We start from the raw sequence: 23,645 nt of genomic DNA, 5'->3' as shown, positions 1-23,645 counted from the left end.
ATGAAATTGATGGGAATTTTAAAGTTCTGCTTTATTTCTCATCCCCTTCCCTCTGGGGTTTGTGTGCTGTGGTCTCTATTCAGCCTTTTATGGGTCTATGTGGGGATCAGGAAGTTGGTTACAGCTCCCAGATCCACAATTCTCAGGGGAGCCCTGGCTGACCCTGTGGACAGCTTTCTCACACTAAGCCTGCATGTCTCAGAGGAGCTTTTTGTACTGCTGCGTGGTGCCCCACCCCTTTCACCTAGCACCCCAAGATGTTTCCACTTCACATGATTGTTGGCCCATGTGCTTCCTGTACACGATTTCCTACCAATTCCATCCTGAGATCTGTGGAGTCTGGGGAAAGAAGTCTTGGTTCCACTCCTCTATTACATTTCTAGTGATCATAACAGGTGGAATGGGACCTATGACTAGAAAATGGCACAACTTATTTTTTTTTTAAAAAGAGACCTGGAGTGATCATGTGGTGATAGGAGGGACAGAGAAGCAGTGAGAAGAAATTTACAAAGTAGAGTGGGAAATGGAACATTTGGTGAAGATTAGTGGAGGCATAAACAGAATCAGTTTTGTAATTGAAGTATCCTAGAGATGACCTTGATAGAAAGAAGAAATGAATGAGTTCAGGAACATCTCACTTCTGACATGGAAGCATGTTGGATAAGTGATGAAGAACATGAATTATTAGATGTCTCCTAGATCTCTTTTTTTCCTTTCCAAAGCATATTAGCTAATAATCTTTTGGCTTACTTTAATGATCACTTCATCCTTCAAAAGGGGAAGGGGACAAATAATGAGGAACTTCAACTTTTCATCTGGTTCTCATTAACAAGGAAGAATTGATTACTGAATCAGAAATTATGGGAACCTTGGGGAGAAGTGACATATACTTCATAGAATTTGTTATACAGTACAAGAAATCTTGGCATGGTCTGACATACAGCACAGCTATGTCATCCTATGTATGTTTGCATATATCTGTACTCTATTCTATGTATGTATACATGTTAACACTCACATATATATGTATATATTGCATAGACATGAATGTGCTGTCTTTATTACATTAAGCTGTATAGGTGTACGTGTACATCTACATTATTTAGAAGTGTATGTATGTATCTATATATTTATACCTTCTCTTAATCAGGCCAAATCTGTTTGTTGTGTTCAGTTCTGGGCACCCCATTTTTAGGAAGCAGATTAATAGGCTAAAGAATGTCTGGGATTGGGGTGGACCTAGAGGGAGATCAGGATGATGAAGGGATTCAAGATCATGTCCTATGAAGTTTGGCTGAAAGAATGGAGGTTCTTTAACCTGGAAAAGAGAAGTCTTTGGAGGACTATGGCAGCTGTCCTGAATTATTTTAAAGACTGTCATGTGCAAAGAGGATTAGATCTACTCTGGTTCCAGAGGGCAGAACTGAGAGCAATGCACGGGTAGAAATTGCACAGAAGCAGATTTATTCTCCTTGTAAGAAATGAGGAGAATTCAAAAGGTAAATGATCTGCCTCTAAAGATCACAGGCTCAATCTGTTTGGAATTCTTTAAGCAGAGGCTGGATGACCACAGGGTAGATAGGTTGTAACTGGCATTTTCATTCAGGTGCACATCAGCTCCTACATCTGCAGCCCCTTCCAACTCAGAGATTCTGGTTCTTTGATTTGGTGATTAGTAAGGTCTTTCCAGATTTATGATGATGTGTGTAAAAGGGCTTTTGAAATTAAAAAGTGTTGCACAAAGGAAATGCATATCATAATACATTAATGTTAGGTAATGAGAGGGAAGGGGAAGTGGGTGAGGGAATGTCCTAAAGACTCCTCTCCCTTGCCTTCCTCCATATTAAAACCTCAAGGGAATCAGAATTCAAACCCAGAGAAGGTGTGCTTCTTTGCATTGCCTTCCAGATAATCTTACCTTGTTTTTTCTTGTGCCACATGTAAAAGCCCACTCCAGCTAGAATGATGACGACCAGCATTTCCAAGACAGACAAGACAGTATACCAGAGAGGATCAAAAGCAACTAAAGTACCTGAAAGGGGAAGTCATGAAGAGTGGTGAGGAGACTTTCTGGCCAAGTTTGGTTTGGTTTTGATCAGATTCCTCACTGGATAGACTCAGGAAGTGAGTAAACTCAGTTGAATCCTGGCTTCCTGCCAGAGCCAAACCTCACCTCAGTGTCCAAGAAAAACCCTTTCTAAAGAGATTGGGAGTATGGCCTATAAGAGAGATTGTGGTTTTAGTCTCCTGGAAATCTGAATTATAAACTCAGAATCTTTGTGCATAGATTTAGTTGTGTAACTCCTTTGCTCAACAATCTTCTTTGGCTCACCATTGCATAATGAAGAAAACTCATTTGCCTTCATGATTTTGCTCACACTGTTGAACTCTGTTTTCCTTTCTTCTCCTCCTGACTCTACACTACCCTTCCTGGTCCTCTTTGCTCTCCATTCCTAGAATGTCCTCTCCCCTTGTCTTGAGAGGCAGCATAGTACAGTGACTAGAGTGCTGGCTCCAGAGTTAGGAAGATGTGGGTTCAAATTCTGCCTCCATCCTTACCTAGGTAACACCAGGCTTCTTCCCATGAAGGCATTGGGACCACTCTTCCCTGCCCAAAACAAAGGAACACTTAAGCCTGTATTGTTATTCATTAGGAAAGGTTTGAAATCTACTGTCTTATGACAACTTGAACTCTCTTTTCCTCCTTCAAAATACCCATGTTTCATAGTCAAAGGCCCAACAGGCCAAAATTCGCTTCCTTAGTTACTATTTGCTACTTCATCCCATCCACCTTGATGTCCCTTCTGAGTCCCAACTCCTTTCTTTTCTTTCTTTCCCCTCTGAGCTCTGAAAGCATCATTATATTGTTAACAAACTATCTTTTGTAGCCCCTTCCTCACACATTCCAACATTTTTGGTTTCCGTGAGAGAACTACATTACTGGCCATCCTCTCATGTAAGGATGTATCTTCTCTCCTTCCATTAATTTCAACCATGGTTATGCTACCTTCTATGTGCCAGGCACGGCGCTAGGTACTGTATAGAGAAAGAAAAAACCCAGAACAGCCCTTGCCCTCGAAGAGCTTATATTATACTGGATAGATATGTATATAGATGAGAAAATACAAAATACATACACAAAATAAATAATTAATATAACCTATGTTCCAGAACTATGTGCTCTTAGCTCAGATAAACTGGTTTCAATCCTGTGACTCCTAAGAAAATCACTCTCTGTCTTTCTCTGATTATACTCCAACTCAGAATACATTTGGGAAATCTCAGATTACGGCTTGTACATAGGTCATATTAGTTGTTTTTGTTGTTCAGTTGTGCCCAAGTCTTTATGACCCCACTTGGGGTTTTCTTGGCAAAGATACTAGAAGAGTTTGCTGTTTTCTTCTCCAGCTCATTTTACAGATGAGGAACTGACATAAACAGGATTAAGTGACTTGCCCAGGGTCACACAACTAGTTAGTGTGTGAGGCCAGATTTGAACTCAGGGAGATGAATCTTCCTGATTCTGGGCCAAGCACTCCATTCACTGGGCCACCTAGCTGCCCATATGATATATTACTGTGGCCAGATTCTGGTTCTATCTACTGGTCCCCTTTCATTTTTCCCCTTTCTTGAGGAGTTTAACATTGTCTACACCCTAATTACTGCCCTTATACTTGGGGGCTTCAAAATTCATTTTTATTTCCATTCAAGCATCCTGGTCTTTAAATTCCTTAATCTCTTCTACTTTCTTGATCTAAATCTTTACTTAGGGGTATTCTGGTAGATGTTTAACAACTGGTTCTCTGAAAAAAATACACTAACAATGCACTTTTAAGTTTAATGTGTATAATTAACTTGTTCCTATATCTAGACCAGTTGTGTCAAACTCAAATAGAAAATACATAAGGATCCAGGCAGGTAGAATATTAAGTTAAAAAACCAAAGATTACCTTTATGTCATTATCAAATTTGGTTCTTGCTTTCATTCTGCGTATCTGATACCTCTAGCCAATCAACAAAACCACGAAGTGCACCCTCATTTTTAGCTATTGTTGATTTCTGAGGTGAAGATGTTCATACTGAAAATTTAACAATTGCCTCCCAGCACAGCCTTCCCTCTACCTCAGTTACAAAGGAATGATTGTACCATTTATCTCACCACTGTCCATAAATATTTGAGATCCATGATTCAAGGACTTTGTTGTTCCTCTCTTAGGCCATGATGTCTTATCTTTCCACCTCTAATGCTGCCTCATTCTTCTTCAACCTATTCTCCATCCTTCTTGTGGCCTGCAGTTGCTCTCCCCCTTTCCAACACACTACCTCTTCCTTGACTTCACTTCTGTCCCCTCACATTCTTGACCCAATTGATCAATCAATCAGCAAGCATTTATTAAGTGCCTACTCTGTGCCAGGCCCTGCCCCTTGGTGGTAGGGAAATGTAGGCAAAAATGAAACATTCTCTCTTTTCCAGGAGCTTATATCCTATCTGAAGAAACAATATACACATATTTAAAAGTATATAGAAAACAAACAGAGAATAATTTAGGAATTACTTTTATCTGGTAGAATTAAGAAAGGCCTCATGTATGAGATCACATTTTTGTTATGCATAAAAAGAAAAAAGGGATTCTAAGAGGTGGAGGCAAGGAGGGAGGGCATTCCAAACAAAGGCACTGATTATACAGAGGCATAGAGAAGAGCCAGAGTGTGTTGCTTGAAGAAAAACCAGATGGCCAGTTTGGCTTAAATATAGCTTTCCTGAAAGAGGTTAATGTGTAATAAATTTAGAAAGATTGGCCATAATCAGGTTGTGAAGGACCTTAAATGCCAAACAGAAGAGTTTATATTTGGACCCTAGAGGCAATACAGAATTACTGAACCTTGTTAAGTAGGGAACTGACAGAGTCAGGCCTATGTTTTCAGAATATCACTTTGTCAGCCATGAAGAGAGGTGATCAGAGAGGGGAGGGATTGGAAGTTGTAAGAAGAATGAAGGAAGGAAGGAAAAATAGGATTTATTGAGTGCTTACTATGTGGAAACACTATGCTAACTTTTGTGGATAGAAATAGAAAAGCAAGGCAATTCTTCCTGTCATGAACCTCAAGTTCTAGTAAGAAGACAAAATACCTGTGAAATTTCAGCTCTCAGTCAGATCCTTAGAGTCTAAGTCAGGTCCTTAGAGAACATTGGCAAAATAGATGGTAATGCATTTTCTTTACTATGTGAGGGAGTGAGGAGTAAGAAGACTGGAAATGTAGGAGGAGGCTAGGATATGAAGGGCTTTGAATGCCAGGCAAAGTATTTTATATTTTATCTTGGAGGCAATTGGAAGCCACTGGAATTTATTGAGTAGAGATGTGTGTGTGTGTGTGTGTGTGTGTGTGTGTGTGTGTGTGTGTGTGTGAGACATGATCACACCTTCATTTTGAGAAAATCACTCTGGTGACTGAATGGAGGATGGATTAGAGCGGGGAGAGAATTGAAGCAGACAGACCCACTTGCAGGCTAGTGCAAAAATCCCGGAAGACGTGATGAGGGCCTGCACTAGAGTGGTGGTAGTGTCAGAGGAAAGAGGGTGTGTATTCAAGACATTTTGCGGAGGTGAAATCCACAGGCCTTGGTAACAATTAGACAGGAGGGGTGAAAGAGTGTGAGGAGTTCCAGGTGGCTCCTAGGTTGTAGGTTTGAGGTTCTTGGAGGATGGTGTTGTCCTGTTCAGTAATAGAGAAGGTAGGAGAGAGAGGGGAGGGTTTATGGCAAAAGAACATGAGTTTTGTTTTGGACATACTGAGTTTATGATGTTTGAGGCACCTAGAGGCCATCCATTATTAAACGTGTAATTGTTATTCATGTGAAATGGATATGGAGAGAGAGTAAGGCCAGATATGTAGATCTGAGGGTCCATAGCATCATTCCCTCATTCTCTCTTCCTTTGACACAGTCTTAAAGGCAGAGCTGATATTTCTGTTTGCTAAGGCCAGTTTGCCTTGTGCTCCTTGTCCCCTTGATTCTCTTGAACCCCTCTGGTCCCCTCCAGCAGCAGCCTGACCTTTCCATAATTCCTGTGCACTTTGATTTCTGCTTTATTTCCTGAGATTGACTTGCTGTCTACAGATGTCCAGATCTCTCCAATAATTATAACAGTGCATTTAATTCTGCCATCTCTTCAGTTATCATCCTTTATCTTTCATTTCATATTTAAACACCTAGAAACCGCTATGACTATTTTCTTGCCAATCACTTATTAAATTTCTTGGACTCTGGTATCTGACATCAACACTCAACAAAAGCCACTTTAGCTAAAGTGATTAATAACTAAATACTAATAATCAAAGTAGCTAATTGATAAAGTAACTAATTAATAGCTTAATTTGTAAATTCCATGATCTTTTCTCAATCCTCTTCCTTCTTGGCCTCTGTGAAAAGTCTGACACTGATGATTGTCCGGTCCTCCTAGATATTCTCTTTACTGGATTTTCAGGACACTGCTCTTTCTGGATCTTTTCCTACATGGTATTGTTTCTTCTCAGTATCCTTTGCGTGATCACCATCCATGCTTAATCTCGTTGCTCCTTTTTTTTTTACCACCATCACCACCTTTCCCCTTCCCTCAGCAACCATGTAACAGAGTGGGTAAAGCATGGGATTTGGAGTCAGAAAGACATGCTTCAGACATTGACCAGCTATGTGACCCTGGGCAAGTTACTAAACTTCTTGGCTTCAATTTTCACATCTCTAAAATGGAGATCATAATAGCACTTTCTTCACAGAGTTATGAATATCAAATAAATTGACATATGTAAAGTGCTTTGTAAACCTTAAATCACTATATAACTACTGGCTACTTCTTAGACATGAGTGTTCTGTCCTGGGCCATCTTCTCTTTGCTCTCTGTTCTCTGCTTTGGCGATCTTAAGAATTTCTATCAGTTTAACTATCATCTTTATACAGATGAATCTCCAAACCATTTATCTAGCTGCCATCTCTCTTCTGTGTCCCCAACTGCCTGTTTCACATCTTTACCTGGGTAACTTAAAACTCAAACAGAACAAGGTCAAAAATTAACTCTTTATTGTCCTCCCCCAAACCTAGTCCTCTCACAAACTTCCCTACGTCTATTGAGAGCACTAGGAAGGTTCTAATCATTCATATTGACAACTGTGCAGTTCTGAATTTTTTCCTTTCCTTCTTCACCCATATAAGATTAGTTTCCAAGTCTTGGGTACTATATCTCATAGCATCTTTCTAATCCTTGTTCTTCTCTCCACACAGATAGTCACCATACCAGTACTAGCGCTCATGATCTTTCACTTGGACCACTGCTATAATCTCCTAATTGATCTCTCTGCTTCCATTCTGTCATCTGACTAGTTTAAACTGAGCCACCAAATTGACTATGTAATTCTCTCATTCAAGAATCTTCCCTATTGTTTCTGGAATAGCATACAAAATTCTTAGCCTGTCATTTAAACCTGTCACCATTTGGCTTCAGCCTGCCTGTCCAGGCTTATTTCACATTACTTCCCTTCACATACTATGTTCTAGTCAAACTGGTTTACTTGTTCTCCGATGGTAATGCCCTAACTTCTGCCTCTGTGCCTTTGCAAAAGCTGTCCTTGACCCTAGAAAGCATTCAGGCCTCCCTCTTGCCTCTTGGAATTCTTAGTTTCCCTCAAAGTTCAACTTAGGTGCCATTTCCTACAGGAGACCTCTCTAGATCTACCATAACTATGCTGTATTTATTTCTATTTTCTCATCTTTTCGTGTCCTTTTTGATATTAATGGTAGAATTTAAACTCCCTGAAGGCAGGGATTATTTCATTTTGTTTTTCTGTCCTCATGGCCTATCCCAGTGTCTTGTGCTTAGTAGATGCTTAATAGATTTTTGTCAATTGAGCAATTGTTTACTAGCTATGTGATTCTGGGGAATTATCTAAGTCTTTCTTTCTTCCCCTATGAAAAAGAGATTGTAATAATATCCATAATACCTACATCATAGGGTTGATATGAGATTCAAATGAAAGACTGTCTATAAAACACTTCGCAAATTTTAAAGCATTGTATAAATATCAGTTATTATATTCAACATTTGAAATTTTAGCCACCCCTTACAATCCACTTTAAATGTCAGTTCCTCTATGAAACTCCTTCCTGTGTTCACCTGTACATAAGAACCTTCTTTGTACTTTATATTGTGCTTTGCTTTGCACTTTTGTATGTACTATCATTAATTATAGCTGTGTTGGTTTCTTATCCCTTTGGTACATTGTAAGGTGCAGAAGGGCAGGGTCTTTGTCTTAGCTCTTTGTATATAGCATCATGCTTATCTGACCACAGGTCTTAAGAAATGATTATTCATTGAATTAAATTGAACTGAAAGGTATCTGTAGGCTCTACTGAATATAAGTTCGCTTCCAATTGCACTTTAAATTGACCCTGTTTCTTTGAAGATCAAACCCCTCCTTGCTATAGCTGCTGATGTTTTAGAAAGCCAATGACGGATGATTATCTCCGCAGAGACTACCTTCAGATGCTCCCCATTCAGATACTCAGCACTCTTTAGCTGGACTTTTATAAGAGCTTTTAAAATCATCTCCCTCCTTCCAATCTCTGTCCTTTCCACTCTGTCCTATACATAGTCAACAAAGTAATATTTCTATAACCTGGCTCTGACCAAGTCATACCACCATCACCCCCTTCAGAGGCTGTAAGTTGACTCTCTCTAGGATAAAATGCAGGATCCTTAGTCAGGCATTGTAGTGGTAACGTAAATTTGAAGATCTTTCCCACCCATTAATAGGCCCATGTGACCTGCTTATATCACAGGAAGCCCAAGTCACATGTGGTGGGAGGAGCTTGCTGAATGAGTGGAACTGGAAGGGTGGAGCAGGAAATGCTCAGAGTGAGTTAGAACTGTGGGAAGAGAAGGATACGGGCAAGGAGCTAGCTAGGATTTGTGAGCGTTTGTGGGAAGGCCCCAGTAGGGAAGAAGGCTAATGGGATGGTGAGACTCCATGCTGTGATGTTGTGTCTTAAGTTCCTTGCTGTTTGATGAAATGCGCTTACTGGTTTTGGGATTTGGTCTTCTGGCGTCTGAATAAAATATTTTTACTTCTTCTACTTTTTATATGGAGAGTCTCTTATGTTTTGTGATACAGAACTGCACAGGCACATTCACAACTATCGTCAATGTTGTGATTATTGCCTCGATGATACATTTGGTGACAAATAGGATGGGATCACAAGGTATAAAATCTCTATTTAGAGGTAGAAGGGCTTTAGAGGAAGAAATGGATGTCCCAGGATGGGATGATGTAGCTTATTCCTCCCTGGCAAGGGAATGGGCTAAAGGCACTGGACCCTGTGAAAGTTGGGAACGGAGGCTACAGAGGGGAGAACTTAGAGATTTGGAAAGATGTTTGCAAGAGATTAAAGTTAAACCAGAGGGAGAATTGGCAGCAGTATCTAGGACAGGCTGGGCTTTACTAATAGCTTATTGTATCATATATGAAAACAGGGGCAAACTGTTAAAAGAGAGAACTTAAATGGGTAGAGAATCAGCTAGCTTGAGTAGGAATATTTCTGTGCCACAGCAAGATGGGGATTCTCAGGTGTAAGAAGAACAAATTATTGTTCAGGAATTGACTGATTTGGATTGGAATTTTGCTGTTAATTTAGCTAAGAAAAAGCAAAAAGCAAAGAGGTCGAAAGTGCACATAAGTTCAGGACAGGTGGAGTCTAGTTGCCAGTCTCGTTGCCATGGTGATGGGGAAAGAGAGTCCATAGAAAATGATACTATATCAGGAGCTGAGATACGAAATGAGACAATGTTACATGATGCTCTGACAGAGAATGAGACAATGTCACATGGAGCTCAGGCAGATGCATGCCTCATACTGTGGAGGAGGCAAGAGACCCAGTGAGACAACATGCAGTGGTTGTAGAGACTAACACTCCTAATCCAACATATACCTTTATAGTATTGGCAATTTTATCTTGCCCACCTGGCACATGGTACTACTTCAGAGTAATTACTTCAGAAGGTTCAGGTAAAGTAATTGGATACATTTTTACTTTTCCCACTAAAACTGTATTAATTCTTATCTTCCTTACAGCAAATTGATATCTCCCCTCAGGTAAATTCAGAGTCACACCTCTCAATATATCTATTCCAATGATGTATTCAGGAATGGGTACAATTAGCATGGTATATTCTTTCTTAGGTAATTGTCCAATTTTCATCATTAGTTTGACTTGTCAGGCTGATATTTCAGCCCCTCCCAGTCCTGTGATGACTATAGGAGTTCTATGCTTAAACTTGTCAGAATTTATAAGGGAGGCCTCTGCCCCAGTATCTATCAATGCCCTAGTTACAGTATTTGATCCATTTTTCCAATATATAGTCAGATTAATATGGGGTCTGTAATCCCATCTGTGTGTTTCTTTAATCTGAGCTGGGGCGCAGCCTATTTCCTATTCTCCCTGAAGGTGTGACTCACTTAGATACAAGGGTTCAAGATCTATAGATGTAGTTCTTACTTCTCTGTTCCATCTGCTATTATACCCCTTATCTTGGTACATTTTATATAGCTCATCAGTTAGAATACCATCTATTCTTCCAAAATCTGCCCCTGCTCTCAAGAGAGCAGCAAACATTGTTTTTCTTGTCACTCTATTCTGACATGAATCCACTGGTTATTAACTCTTCTCTCTAGAGGAAATTTATCTTTTCCCCAGTCTCCTAAGTCACTTAACTTTGAAATCTTATCTAGCACCTCTGAAAGAGGGTGCCCTATCTCCCCAATTAGCAGAGTCAGAACTAGGTGTTCCTAAGCAGGAGGGGCTATCTTAACTATCATATTCTTATGAGAAACTTCCAAGAGAGTATCATAGTATACATCTACATTTCTGGTCTGATTGCTGTCTTCGTTTCCTCCTCCTTTAACTTTCTCATACAGTCCCTATGTGAATACAAGGGCATTTCTGCACTGGGCCACATAGAATCAGTGGGATACTCTCTGCTACATCCTCTTGCTGCTAAAGCTAATAGACTAATGGTCCTGTTACCTACTTGCAGATGATAATCCCTAAAAGCATTCTGTACAAAAGTATTCTGACTAATACTTATGAATTTCATACAGTCCACACTATCCATGGATATTCCTGCAGCCCCTTCATCATTGATTCTCACAATCCAAGATAGAAATGATTCTCCCATTCCTGGGGTAAACCAACCCCAAATATCTATGATTTCCTGCTGTGTAAAATTTTCCAACACCTCTGAAAATACTGTATTATCTCTTTGGGTCTATTGCCTCCTTGGAGTGTACTTCTGTCTGAGGGGCCTGTTCTAATGTATCATTTTATGGCTCAGGAGCATCATGCCACATAGTATCATTTTGTGCCTCGGCCCCTAATATAGTGTCATTTTCTGCCTACTCTCCTTCCATATTGTCATGACAACAAGAGTGGCAACTAAACTCCACCTGGGCTGAACTTAGATGCACTTTTGACCTTCTTGTCTTCCTCTTTTTTCTAGACAAATTAACAGTAAAATCAGTCGATTCCTGAACAACAATCTGTTCTTCTGCCACCTGAGATTCCCCATCTTTCTGAGGCATAGAAACATTCCCATCAGGCTAACTAGTTCTCTTTCCATCTGAGTTTTCTCTTTTAACAATCAGTTCATTCTTTCATATATTTGATGATAAGCTGATAACAATATCCAGCCTTTCCTAGAGAGTGATACTGGCAATTATCTCCCTGGCTTAACTTTAATTTCTTGCAAACATCTTTCCAAATCTCTAGATCCTCCCCTCTGTAGCCTCTGTTCTTAGTTTTCACAGAGCCCTGCTCCATTAGACCATTCCCTTGCGAGGGAAGAATAAGCTACATCATCCCATCCTAGGATAAACATTTCTTCCTCTGAAGTCCTTCTACCTCTAAATAGAGATTTTATACCTTGTGATGCCATCCTCATTGACAAATGTTTTAGCAAGGCAATAAACACAGTATCAATGATAATTGTGAATATTCCTACGTATGAAAGACTCTGCATATAGAAGGTAGAAGAAGTAAAACATTTATTCAGACACCAGAGGACCACATCCCATAACCAATAAGTCCAACCCATCCAAGCAGCAACCAATTCACAAAACCAGTAAGCACACTTTATCATAACAGCAAGGAACTTAAAATACAATATCACAGCATGTAGCCTCACCATCCCATAACCTTCAGCCCCCCTGCTGGGACCTTCCCACAAGCACATTCACAGCCTAGCTAGCACACATCTTCTCTCTCCCTCAGCTCTAACCATTCTGAGCATTTCCTGCTCCACCCTTTCCTGTTCCTCTCGTTCAGCAAGCTCCTCCCACCACATGTGACTTAGGCTTTCTGTGACAAAAGCAGTTTACATGGGCCTATTAATGGGTGGGAAAGATCTTCAAATTTAAATTACCATCACAACCTTCTATATGGAGAGTCTCTTATATTTTGTGATACAGAACTACACAGGCATATTCACAATTATTGTCGATGTTGTGATTATTGCCTTGTTGATATAGGCATTTAAAATCCTTCGTAATTTGATTTCAGTTTACCTTTCCAGACTTATCTTATAACACTGTCTCTCATATAAACTACATTTCAGCCCCAAAACTTATTTGCTTTTCCACAAACTTGAGATTCCCATCTCTGCACCTTTATACAAGCTGTCCCCTATGCTTGGGATGAAGCCTCTCTTCACCTCCTCCTCTTGGATTTCCTAGTATCCTTGAGGGCTCACAATGGGTGCCATTGCCCATGGGAGTCCTTTCATAGTAACTGATCCTCCCAGTTGCTTTATACCTCTTCAATGTACTTGTCATATGTTATTATTAAGTTACATGTATTAGTATAACCCCTACTAGAATGCAAGTTTCATGAGGGTCAGGGTCTTCTTTTTCTCAGTGCATAACACAACACAGTCCATAGTAGGCCTTAATAAATTTGTTGAATTAAATTGAACTGAAATGTGCTTGTGACCTTGACTGGATTTGATTTCTGTACTCGTTGGGTTCTCTCTTGAAACTGCTCATGTAAAGACCAGACCTTCTGAGGCCCACTTCCTACAGCTTCTCAGGTTGTTTCCTGAGGCTTTTGGGATGAAGGGAGAGATGATTACCTGCACAGAGAGGCTGAAGAAGTATGGATTGAGAATTGTTGCTGACAGGGTTTGTGACTGTGCACGTGTAATTTATGTGAACATCCTCCTCTGCCTTTGCCTCCTCTCCATGCTCCATTTATGACTGAAGACTGCCTCCTTAACTTTGAGTTTACTGGCTAGATGTCTTTCTCAAAAACCAAGCCTTAAACCCAATTCACTCTGGTGCTCATAGATTGGACAATAGGTCCCTGCTCTCCTAGCACATTGAATGTAAATACCAAATAGTAACTGTTTCTCTTTTGGCTAGGAACCCTGAGGGTCTTCCCCTCCCAGTTTGATTTTTTTTTTTGAGTTTTGATTAAAGGGGCCATCCCTTGATTAACTTCCTAAAGAGGCCTATTCACTGAATGGGCTTTGCCTCACTCAAAGTGAGAACCTGAAAAGACCTTATCCTGAAAGGGCCAAGGTCTCCCAGTGCATCCTAGGCCATATCCAGTTGTCCCGGTGAATATCAGACCACTGGACCCAGAAGGCTCTGGAGGAGAAAGTGAGGCTGGTGACTTTGCACAGCCCTCCCTCAATCAAATCAAAGTCAACTGCAAGTCATGTCATCATTTCCCTGACGTCATGATCCTCTTCGAGAATGAAGGACAAACACAAGGTCCATAAGAACAGGGTCTTTGTCTTGGCTCTTCGTATATAGCGCCATGCTAATCTGCCTACAGGTCTTAATAAATGATTGTTTCACTGAATTAAGTTGAACTGAAAGGTATCTGTAGGCTCTACTGGATATAGGTTTTCTTCCTATTGCACATTACATTGACTCTTTGAAGACCAGATCCCCTTAAGCCTCCTTGCTGTAGCTGCTGAGGTTTTAGAAAGACAAGGATATTACTTGCATACCCTCCTCATTTAGGATCTTAGCACCTTTCACCTGGACTTTTGTAAGAGCTTTCAAATCATCTCCCTCCTTCCAGTCTATCTCCTCTCCAATACTAAATACAGTCAACAAAGTGATATTTCTATAGCCTGGTTCTGAACATGTCACACCACCCTTTCCCCCTTCAGTGGCTCTAGGTAGACTGCCTCTAGGAAAAATGCAAAATCCTTAGTCTGGCATTTAAGTCCTTCATGATTTGACTCCAGTTTACCTTTTCAGACTTAACTTATATCACTGCCTCTCACATACACTATATTTCAGCCCCAAATTGCTTTTCCCCAAACTTGAGATTTCTATCTCTGTGCCTTTGTACAAGATGTCTCCTATGCTTGAGGTGCTGTGCCTTTTCACCTCCTCCTCTTGGATTTCCTAGATTCCTTGAAGTCTCATATTGGGTGCTATTGCCTATGGGAATCCTTTCATAACCCCTGATCCTCCCAGTAGCTAATGCTTTGTCCCTACCACTACCTTACACTTACCTTTTTACATTGTCTGTTTGCTTATTTGCTCATGTTATATCTTCTCCAAAGAAAGTAAACTTCTTTTTTTGTACATGCTTAACACAGCATCTTGCATATTATATGCACTTAAAATATGCTTCTTGATTAATTACTTATTATGTGATTTGAGCAAGTCTATCAGCCTTGATATCCTAAGTCTTTATCCTCTAGTGTAGTGGGGATCAAATGTGATAACATATGCAAAGTATTTTGTAAGCTTTAAAGCACTATAATAAAATCAGTTCTGTAATAAATTCATCTCTTATTTGTATACTTTAAAGGCTAGTTCAAATTCTATCTCCTCCATGAATTCTTCCCCAACCCCTCTGTAAAAAATGACCTTCTCCCTCAGACTTTAGGAAGCACTTCGCTTTATATCTCTTTAATAACTTGTCATCTAATATTATTATAGTTATAGGTATTAGTATAACCCCTACTAGAAGGCAAGTTTCTTGAGGGCCAGGGACTGTGCCTTTTTTTCCAGCATATAACACAACACAGTCCACAGTAGGCCTTAATAAATTTGTTGAATTAAATTGAACTGAAGGGTGCTTGTGATCTTGACTGAATTTGGTTTTTATCCTCATTGAGTTCTACCTTTAACTGCTCATGTAAAGACCAGATCTTCTGAAGCCCACTTTCTATAGCTGCTCAGGCTGTTCCCTGAGGATTTTGGGAAGAAGGAAGAGATGATTACCTGCACAGAGATGTTGAAGAACTATGGATTGAGATTTGTTGCTGACAGGGTTTATGGCTGTGCATGTGTAATTTATATGAGCATCCTCAGGTCTTTGGAAGATGAAAAGCCTAGATTTCCCATCGGATTCAACGGCTTGTTTTCCCAGAGGAGTCCACTGGTACTTCACAGCTTCTCCTCCCTCCTCCATGAAGCATGTCAGAGTGATGTTACAAATGTTGTTCTCAGAGAGTATGGCATTCAAAGTAATTTTTGGTGGTGCCAGTCGTCCTACAGGATGAAACAATACGAGGCACAAGAATGAACTTATAATGAAACCTCCTTCTTTATAAGCTTTGTTAATTTTTCCAATTTTGAACTCTTTAGAAGTCAGTTTTGAGAAACATTCTTGCAAAAGTAGCCCATAAACACAGCAAGCAGATGAAGGCTTTGGAGTCATTTTTATCAAAGTGGCAATAAATGAAATTGCCAAGTGGGAAAAGTATCGGAACAGAAGAGGACCAAAGACAGAACCTTGAGGAACACCCATATTAAAAGGTGAAGAATACCAAGGAGAGTCACTGATGCGGACAGAAAAGGAGCATTTAGGAAAGTAAGAGGAAAACAGAAAATATGTTGTTTTTTTTTAAATCAAGGGAAGAGAAAGTGCCCAGTAAGAGGAAATTTTAGGATCATAGAAATGATTAACTACATTATATGTGGCAGAGAGTTCAAGGATGAAGCAGACCTGAAAAAAACCCATGGAATCTGGCATTTATAAGGTCATTGAAAACTTTAGAGAGGACAGTTTCCATAGAGTCATTGGAGCTTGAGCTATTTTATCAAGGGTGGAGACAGTGAGTTGTGTGGAAGAAGAGCCATCGAATATAGATAGTATTTTTAGGAGTTTAGCAGCAGATGATAGGAGATTAATGGGACGGTAGCTGGATGGATGACAGGGCTTAAGGAAAAAATTATTTTTATTCTTAGGGAGACCTGTACATTTTTGTAGGCAAATGGCAAACAGCCAATAGTGAGAGATGCAAGGGTAAAATCTGGACTGGCCTGAAGACAAGATGCATGTACTTTCTAGTCTTCTTGCTGCCCAGACATAGTAGTATAGTGCTGAGGTCTCTTACTGATAGCCACTGAATGGTCCAGGGAGCATTTGATTGAACACTTTGGTATTCTTTTGAAGAATAACTTGGAAAATAACCCAGTAGAAAAAGAGAGAACTAAATGGAAAACCTAATTTCTTTTCTGAGTTGTACCACTACATATGTGACTTTAGGCAAATAACCTCACTTCTTTGGGCTTCAGTTTCCTTGGATGAGAAATGAGGGATTGGACTAGAGGGCTTATTTGGTCCCTTTCACCCCAAATGTTCTATGAGTCCACAACTATAGTCTTACTGTAGACATGCAGGGTATAGTTCTTGGTGAGGCTGATGCTGGTGGTAGTTGTAGGGGTCTGAAGATTTATGTCAGCTCTGTAGGGTCCAGCATCCTCCATCTTCAGTGGGCTAATCTTCAAGTTGTATGTCTCAGGTGGGATACTCAGTTGTCCCTTATAATTTTGATGGGTTGTAATGATGTTGAACGATGTTCCTTCTGGTTGCACAAAAGCAACTGATGTACGGGAAAACCAGTTTATGTTCTCAAGTTTATATGTAGTTGGTATTTCTACGAGTAGGGTAGCTGACTCTCCCAGAATCCCTGTCACCATTATTGGGGCATCATTCTCTCTGGAAGCTCTTGGCTCTGTGGAAGCAAAAGGGAAACTGTACTAGCAATTATACTTGATTTTATTATATGAATCTGATATTTTGTGGTTCTTCTTGGTCCTGCCTCACAATTCCTTGAGGAGGTACCATACTGTGGTATCTACTTCTAGTTCCCCCCTCCTTTAGAAATTTTTAGGTGTAAGGGATGCTGATGATTTTCTCCATGAAAATTTGTATTATGTTAGTGTGCCAAATACGTGCATTGTACAACCTCTGTGCATCAAGGATCTGTAATTTGTTGATGTGGGAATTCCTTTCCTTGACTCAGACATAGTTCTTCTATAAGAACATAGATAGATCTCAGAGGTTAAGTATCTTGTTCAGTGTCCTATAGGTAGTAAGGATCAGAGGCGAGCTTTGAATCCAGGCCTTCCTGGCTCACTTTCCAGCATTCTCTATTTGCCAAGCACAATAGGAACCTCTACATGGAAGTCCATGCAATTTTCTCGGTAGTCATTCCAGCTAGGATATCCAAGGGTAGAATGACTGGTTGTCTCAGCTTCCCTATCACCATCGTTGGGGCTGGGTTCTCTCTAGATGTTCCCAGTTCTGCAGATGGAAATGAGAGATTACAACAGTAGACAAGTTCAACCCTCAGGCCCCTGACATTCTCTAAGCTTCACAGTTTTATGATTTGAGTTAAGCACCATAGATTCCATTCCAGAAGTGCAATCAAATGCCTTATATAGATGAGGCCTAAATTAGGTGATTTAGGTTCAGGATTCAAATACAATGAGACTGGAAGGTCATTTAATAATCAAAAGGAAATTCACTTAGTCATAACATTGGAAGTGTGTTCTGCAAGAATAAAATACTGATAAAATCAGGTGAAGCTTGCTTTTGTACTTACACCAACACCAGTAGTCAATGACCTGAGCATACATCTCCTTGAAAGTACTGAGTTCCCCATCACTGGAGATCTTCAAGTGAATGCTGGATGACAACCTGCTGGGAAAGTTACTACAAGGAGTTTCCTATCAAGTACAGTTTGTATTACATGTGCTCTTTGTCTCCTTCTAGAATTCCAAAGTTTTCTTTAGGCCCACCTTATTTATTCTGTGAGGATGAACCGTTACGGAAATTTCCTCTGTCCTCTTCATCCAGAAATTACTTCAGTGTAGGAGAATTACATTATTTTGATGGATCATGAATATATTGTACGTGAAAAATCTGTATTAATGTACCAAGAATCTGTATTTTTTGGTTTGAGAAATCCCTCCTCTAACTCATACATAAACCATCTATAACTCATAATAGATAAAAGTCTTAGAGAGTTTCCTGAAACCTGGAGTGGTAAGGTGGCTTGCCTAGGGACACACAGTTTATGAATGTCACAGCAGGATTTTTTTTGGTAGGAAGGAGGCAATCTGGGTTAAGTGACTTGCCCAGGGTCACACAGCTAGTAAGTGTTTGAGGTCAGATTAGAACTCAGGTCCCCTTGACTTCAGGACCAGTGCTCTATCCACTGCTCCACCTAGCTGCCCTTAGAGGCAGGATTTGAACTTGGCTGTCTCTGACTCTAAGTCCAACCCTCTATCCTTGCTACCTCATCAACATATCAGAGTTTATTATTCACCTTACAGAAGAATTCATAATTCATAATAGTATTCTTTAAAGGATGGACCCTGGATTTTTTTAAAACTTTGTTCTCCAAAGATAAGCAAAGTTGTGCAATGGAGGCAGGGATGGCTTCAGAGTTAGGATGACTTCGGTTTGACTGACATGTCCTATCAGTGTCACTGAACCCAAGTCACTTGCCCTCTCAGTGCCCCCAAGCAATTCTTTAAGACTATACTGTGTAGAACAGTAGATTTGCATTTGGAAAGGGCATTTATTCTTTGCCTACACTAATGAAATCATAGAACTCAAAGTAAAATCACAAAATTAGATTTACACACCACTGTATTGTATAAAGTGAATATCAACTATATCCCTGTTTCAGCAGGCTGCAGACTGTGAGCCTTCTGGATTCTGAGAGAGAGGAGGAGACCTGTCTACCACAATTTTGTCATGTTTGTTCAAATATAATTTTTCCAAAGTTCTTGCAAGAAGTATTTTTTGGGGAAACAAAGGTTATAAGGGCAAGAGGAACCTAAGGAAATGCTTTTAGAAACTGATTGTTTCCAGTCAAGACTTATTTGCAGGAAGAAGAAGGAGGATTATTGGTTACGGGGGCAACACTTTGTTTCTTGCACCTTCACTATCTTCCTTTCTGTTTTTTCTCTTTTGGAGGAATTTTTCTCTCAACCTGAACCCAGAGGTCTTACATTCTCATCTTTTGTCATGTTCTTTCCCCTCTCTGCTATATTAAACTGTGCTTTCCTGAAATTTCATTTACACTAATGTGTAATTATCATTTGTTACAACTGATTTTGTTACCCAAATATTGGATATTTCATTCATTCCTATTATATTTCATCTTATTTGAATTGACCCATCATTCTAATCTACTCTGACCTTTTGAATATGAGAGACAGAGACACAGAGATGGACACGCACACAGTGGGGGGGGGGAGGGAGGAAGCTAGGGAGAAAGAGAGAGAGAGAGAGAGAGACAGAGAGTGAAGAGAGAGAAGAGAGAGGGAGAAAGAGAGATAAGAGAGAGAGACAGAGAGAGAGAGAGACAGAGAGAGAGAGAGAGAGAGAGAGAGAGAGAAGAGAAGAGAAGAGAAGACAGAGAGAGGGAGAGAGAGAGAGAAGATAGCAACAAAGTTATTGGAAGATGGTGGGCCATTGCCAGAAATAGAGAAGTTAGGAGGAACAGATTTGGATGTGGTGAAAAATGACAGGTTAGTTTTTGAGCACATTGTGTTTGAATTGCAGGCAGGACATCTAAGTGCAGATACCTAACTGCTATTTGGAGATGCAGAATCATAATAAATGCTTGTTGAATTAAATAAAGCAGGCTCTGAAGAGAGGTTGGAGGGAAGATAGACCCTTGGAAATCATCTTTGTGAAGGTGGTAATTGAAGCCATTGAAGAAGATGAGTTCAGCAAGGGTGAATATGTAGAGAAAGAAGAGAAAAGAGTCCATGATGGAATATTGGGGAAACCAATAGTGGAACCATAAGAGGAAGATGAAGATCCTATACAGAAGAAAATCATTCTTGCTGTATATCTTTTTGTGGAGAAGTTTAAAGGATGAGTTAGAGAGGATAAAGGGTAAATGTATGAAGGCCAATTAGAAAACTATCCCAATAATGTAAGTCAGGGCTGTCCAACCTTAGGTGTTTATTGAAACAATAGACAATATATTTTGATTTGCCATTTTAGTGACAGCTCTGCTGTAGCTCAGCTTTGTTTACTAAAGCATTTATGTAAATTCGTATGCTTGTGGGCAGGTCCCATAAATCATACTGTGGGCCCAGGCAGCCCTAGGGTAGCATTTTGGACAGCCCTGATCTAAGTGAGAAGAGATAAAAGACTGAATGAAGGTGGTGGCAATGTGAGTGAAGAAGAGGGGACAGAAGGGAAAAATATTACTTCCATAATTTGATCCATTTGTGATCTTATCCCTCCCATGGTGTATATTGCAACCCTCTCCTCTCTTTTCATCCTGGGTCACTTTGATCAATTCACTTTTATAAATCCCTTCTAGATGATTGGTGTAATGTACTAGGGGCTTTCCTCTAGATGTGTTGTCATTTTCACGGAGATCACTGGGGAGCAAAGACTGTTCATTGGTTATTACTCAACTCTAGCTCCATGACTAGCACTTCTATTCTAATCCTGATTTTTTCCGATATAGAGATAGAATCAACAGGAGTTCAGAATTGATTAGTTGTGAGGGTGAGGGAAAGGGAAGCGTTAAAGATGATTCCGTGGTTGTGAGATTAAGCAACTGAGAATATAGTTGTGAAAATAACAAAAATGAGAAGTTAAGAAAAGATAAGTTTATTCTCCATTTGGGTGGGAAGAAGGGAAGTGAACAAATTCAGTTGAGTTTAATATAATCAGCTTGACTTTTCAACAAGCATTTCAAAATATGAGACTAGAGCTTTGGGGAGAGGTGGTGGCTATAGATAAAGAATTGAAAGTCATGTACATAGAGATGATAATAGAACTCATGGGAGTGGTTGAGATCACTTAAGTGAGAGTACAGAGAGAAGAGTGTCTAGGATAAAGCCAAGTGGGCACACCCAAGTTTAAGGAGTCAGAGGTGGATGAGGAGCTGGCAAAGAGCTCTACACAGCTCAAGTAGATCACTCATTGCACCTTTCTATATTTTCAGCCTGGACCATCCCATGTATTCATGGGCTTTATGTTACATGCTGCTGACTGGTTGAGTTTTCCCTAGAGAGAAGGGACCTGTTATTAATAAGAGTATAGTTTAAATCCCCAGGTGGATTAATGAACTCTAAGCACATTGGCTCCACTTTTTAAGGCAATCCTATTGTTCTTGACCTAGTTTGTTCCAGTACATTGCTCAAGTTTCTAATAGATAGTGAAGATCAAAATTTGAAAACACCGTTAGTCACCTTCAATATGAACCATCCATAGTATGAATCTTTCACAGTCACAATGACATCTCTCTGCTGTCCAACACAGTCCTGGGCAGTCTCCCTTCTTTCTAGTTGGTTTTAAGCAACTGGGGCCAGGGACTTAGCCTATACCTTTTCTTTGTACAACACCCCAAACAGTGCCATGTGCTCAATAATGTTTAGTGATGACAATGATGATGAGGATGTTGCCCACAACAGTTACCTGTAGAGAAGTCCATTGGCCTGGATTTAAAGCACAGCTTTGCTGCTGTGTAGCCTTTTGGCCTAGGGAATGTCTCTTCATCTCTTTAAGGCTTTACTTGTATTGTGCATGAACAGCTTAAAGAACTGGCCAAATCAATTGTGGGCTTTTTTTGTTATAATTGCCTACCTTTCAAAAATTACGTTCAGTTCCCCATTATTCATTTTAGCAAAGATTGATAGTTGTGTATCTAATGATAAACTGGATAACTCCAAACTCATCTCTCTTAGACTAGGAATTTAAAGTTAGAAGGGACTTTAGAAGTCTTAGAGTATAGTCCCCATTTTACAGATGAAGAAACTGAGTCCCAGATAAGTGAAAGGATTTTCTCAAGGATATATCATAAGTGGCAGAGCAAGACCTGGATCTAGGTCCTCTGACTCCAAATCCAGCATTCTTCCCAGGATATCATCTACTCTCATCTCATTGGTTTAAGAATGCATGGAAACTTTTTAGTGTAGTTTAGGGTAGAGAAGAAGCATAGTATAGTGAAAACCAGACTGGAAAATTAAATTTTCAGTTCAATTGAAAACAACCATTTGCTATACACCTATCTGTGAAATATATGTGGGGCCTATGATGCTTTTTGTTTGGGTTCTGGTCCTGCCATTTACTAGATTTATGATTTATAAGAAAGTTGTTTTACCCCTGTGTGCATACCTCATTTATTTTTTAAAAATGTGTAAAAATGCATTTTGCCTCTTTCACAAGACTATTGAAAGAATCAAATGAGAATGTCTAAGGACTATTTCCTAGCATTAGAGATCCATACAAGATTGCTGCTTGGAAGGAATCCTAAACCCATCCCTTTCATTTAATAATTGAGGATCTGAGGCCCACTGAGGCTGAGTGAATTCTAAATACAAATAAATTTCAAGACTGTCCTCTTCAAAATAGGAAAAGGCATCAGGCTGGCCAGGTTTGATGTTTGCATTCTCTTCTCATGGCCCCGTTTTTGGCCAGCTCATTTCCTTAGGATTTTGGTACAGACAGAAACCATAGGGCTTAGCATTACTGTTTAAAAGCACAAACTGAAAGGAAACTACCATCTCAGCCCTAAACCACCCAGAAGGTCTCAGCAATGTTCCTGCCCGAAGAAATAGCTCACAGGTGGACAACAGAGAGGGATTGGCAACAGCCAGAACTTACCCATGAACAGAAAGAGGACCAAGAACCAGAGGTGGGGTTGGGCCATGTTTCTTCAGCTCTTAATCCTTGGGAGGCAACAGTGTCAGTGATAAATGAGTTTCACTTTATCTGTTTTCCTTCCTATTTTCTTTTTTTTTTGTTAGTGTTGTGACATTTTACTGCACAAAGCTTCACTAATACCAGCATTGCTCTAGAACTATAGAGATATTTAGAGAGCTACCACGACCACAGGCCTTAGAGAGGAAAGCAGCATTAGAGATCTTTGATTAAGGATGGTTGAGGGCATAGGCCCAGACTGATAAGGTGAATTCTTCTTGGTCATAGCTAGTAACTGCCTAGGGATTTGAATCAACATTCTCTAACTCCAGATCCAGTCCATGTTCTAGTCCCTTGACCCCTGTTTATTTTCCTTTCCATAAGATTTCTGATAAGTGGTCACTACATCTCTGTATGAATACTGTTAGTAATGAGGAACACACTACCTGTCAAGGCAGGTTGTTCATTTTTTGCACACTTACAGTGGTGAAAGTATCTTCTTTTTTTTTAAATCTGAATGCTGACTGCCTGTAACATCTGCCGACTGATAGTAGTTCTCTTCCTTGGAATCACAGAGAATAAGTCCAATTTCTTCTAAATGTAACACCATTGATTTAGAGCTGGAAAGGCCTATAGAGACTATATAGTCTAATCTTATCATTTCATA

General features: G+C 39.9%; 1 protein-coding gene across 1 annotated transcript; it reads right to left on the bottom strand.

The window, feature by feature from the left end:
• Positions 1-763: 763 nt before the first annotated feature.
• On the bottom strand, positions 764-22,990 carry LOC118846864 (SLAM family member 5-like). Its single transcript, XM_036755558.1, has 4 exons — positions 22,943-22,990; positions 15,289-15,558; positions 1,919-2,032; positions 764-768 (listed from the first exon to the last, which is right to left on the bottom strand). The coding sequence occupies exons 1-4, from the start codon at positions 22,986-22,988 to the stop codon at positions 764-766; spliced, it is 435 nt and encodes a 144-aa protein (XP_036611453.1). The 5' UTR covers positions 22,989-22,990.
• Positions 22,991-23,645: the final 655 nt, after the last annotated feature.

Source organism: Trichosurus vulpecula, chromosome 4, assembly GCF_011100635.1.
Source record: "Trichosurus vulpecula isolate mTriVul1 chromosome 4, mTriVul1.pri, whole genome shotgun sequence".
Taxonomy (NCBI): Eukaryota; Metazoa; Chordata; class Mammalia; order Diprotodontia; family Phalangeridae; genus Trichosurus; species Trichosurus vulpecula.
Note: the sequence above shows the minus strand (reverse complement) of the source record. Positions and strands in the feature narration are given on the sequence as shown.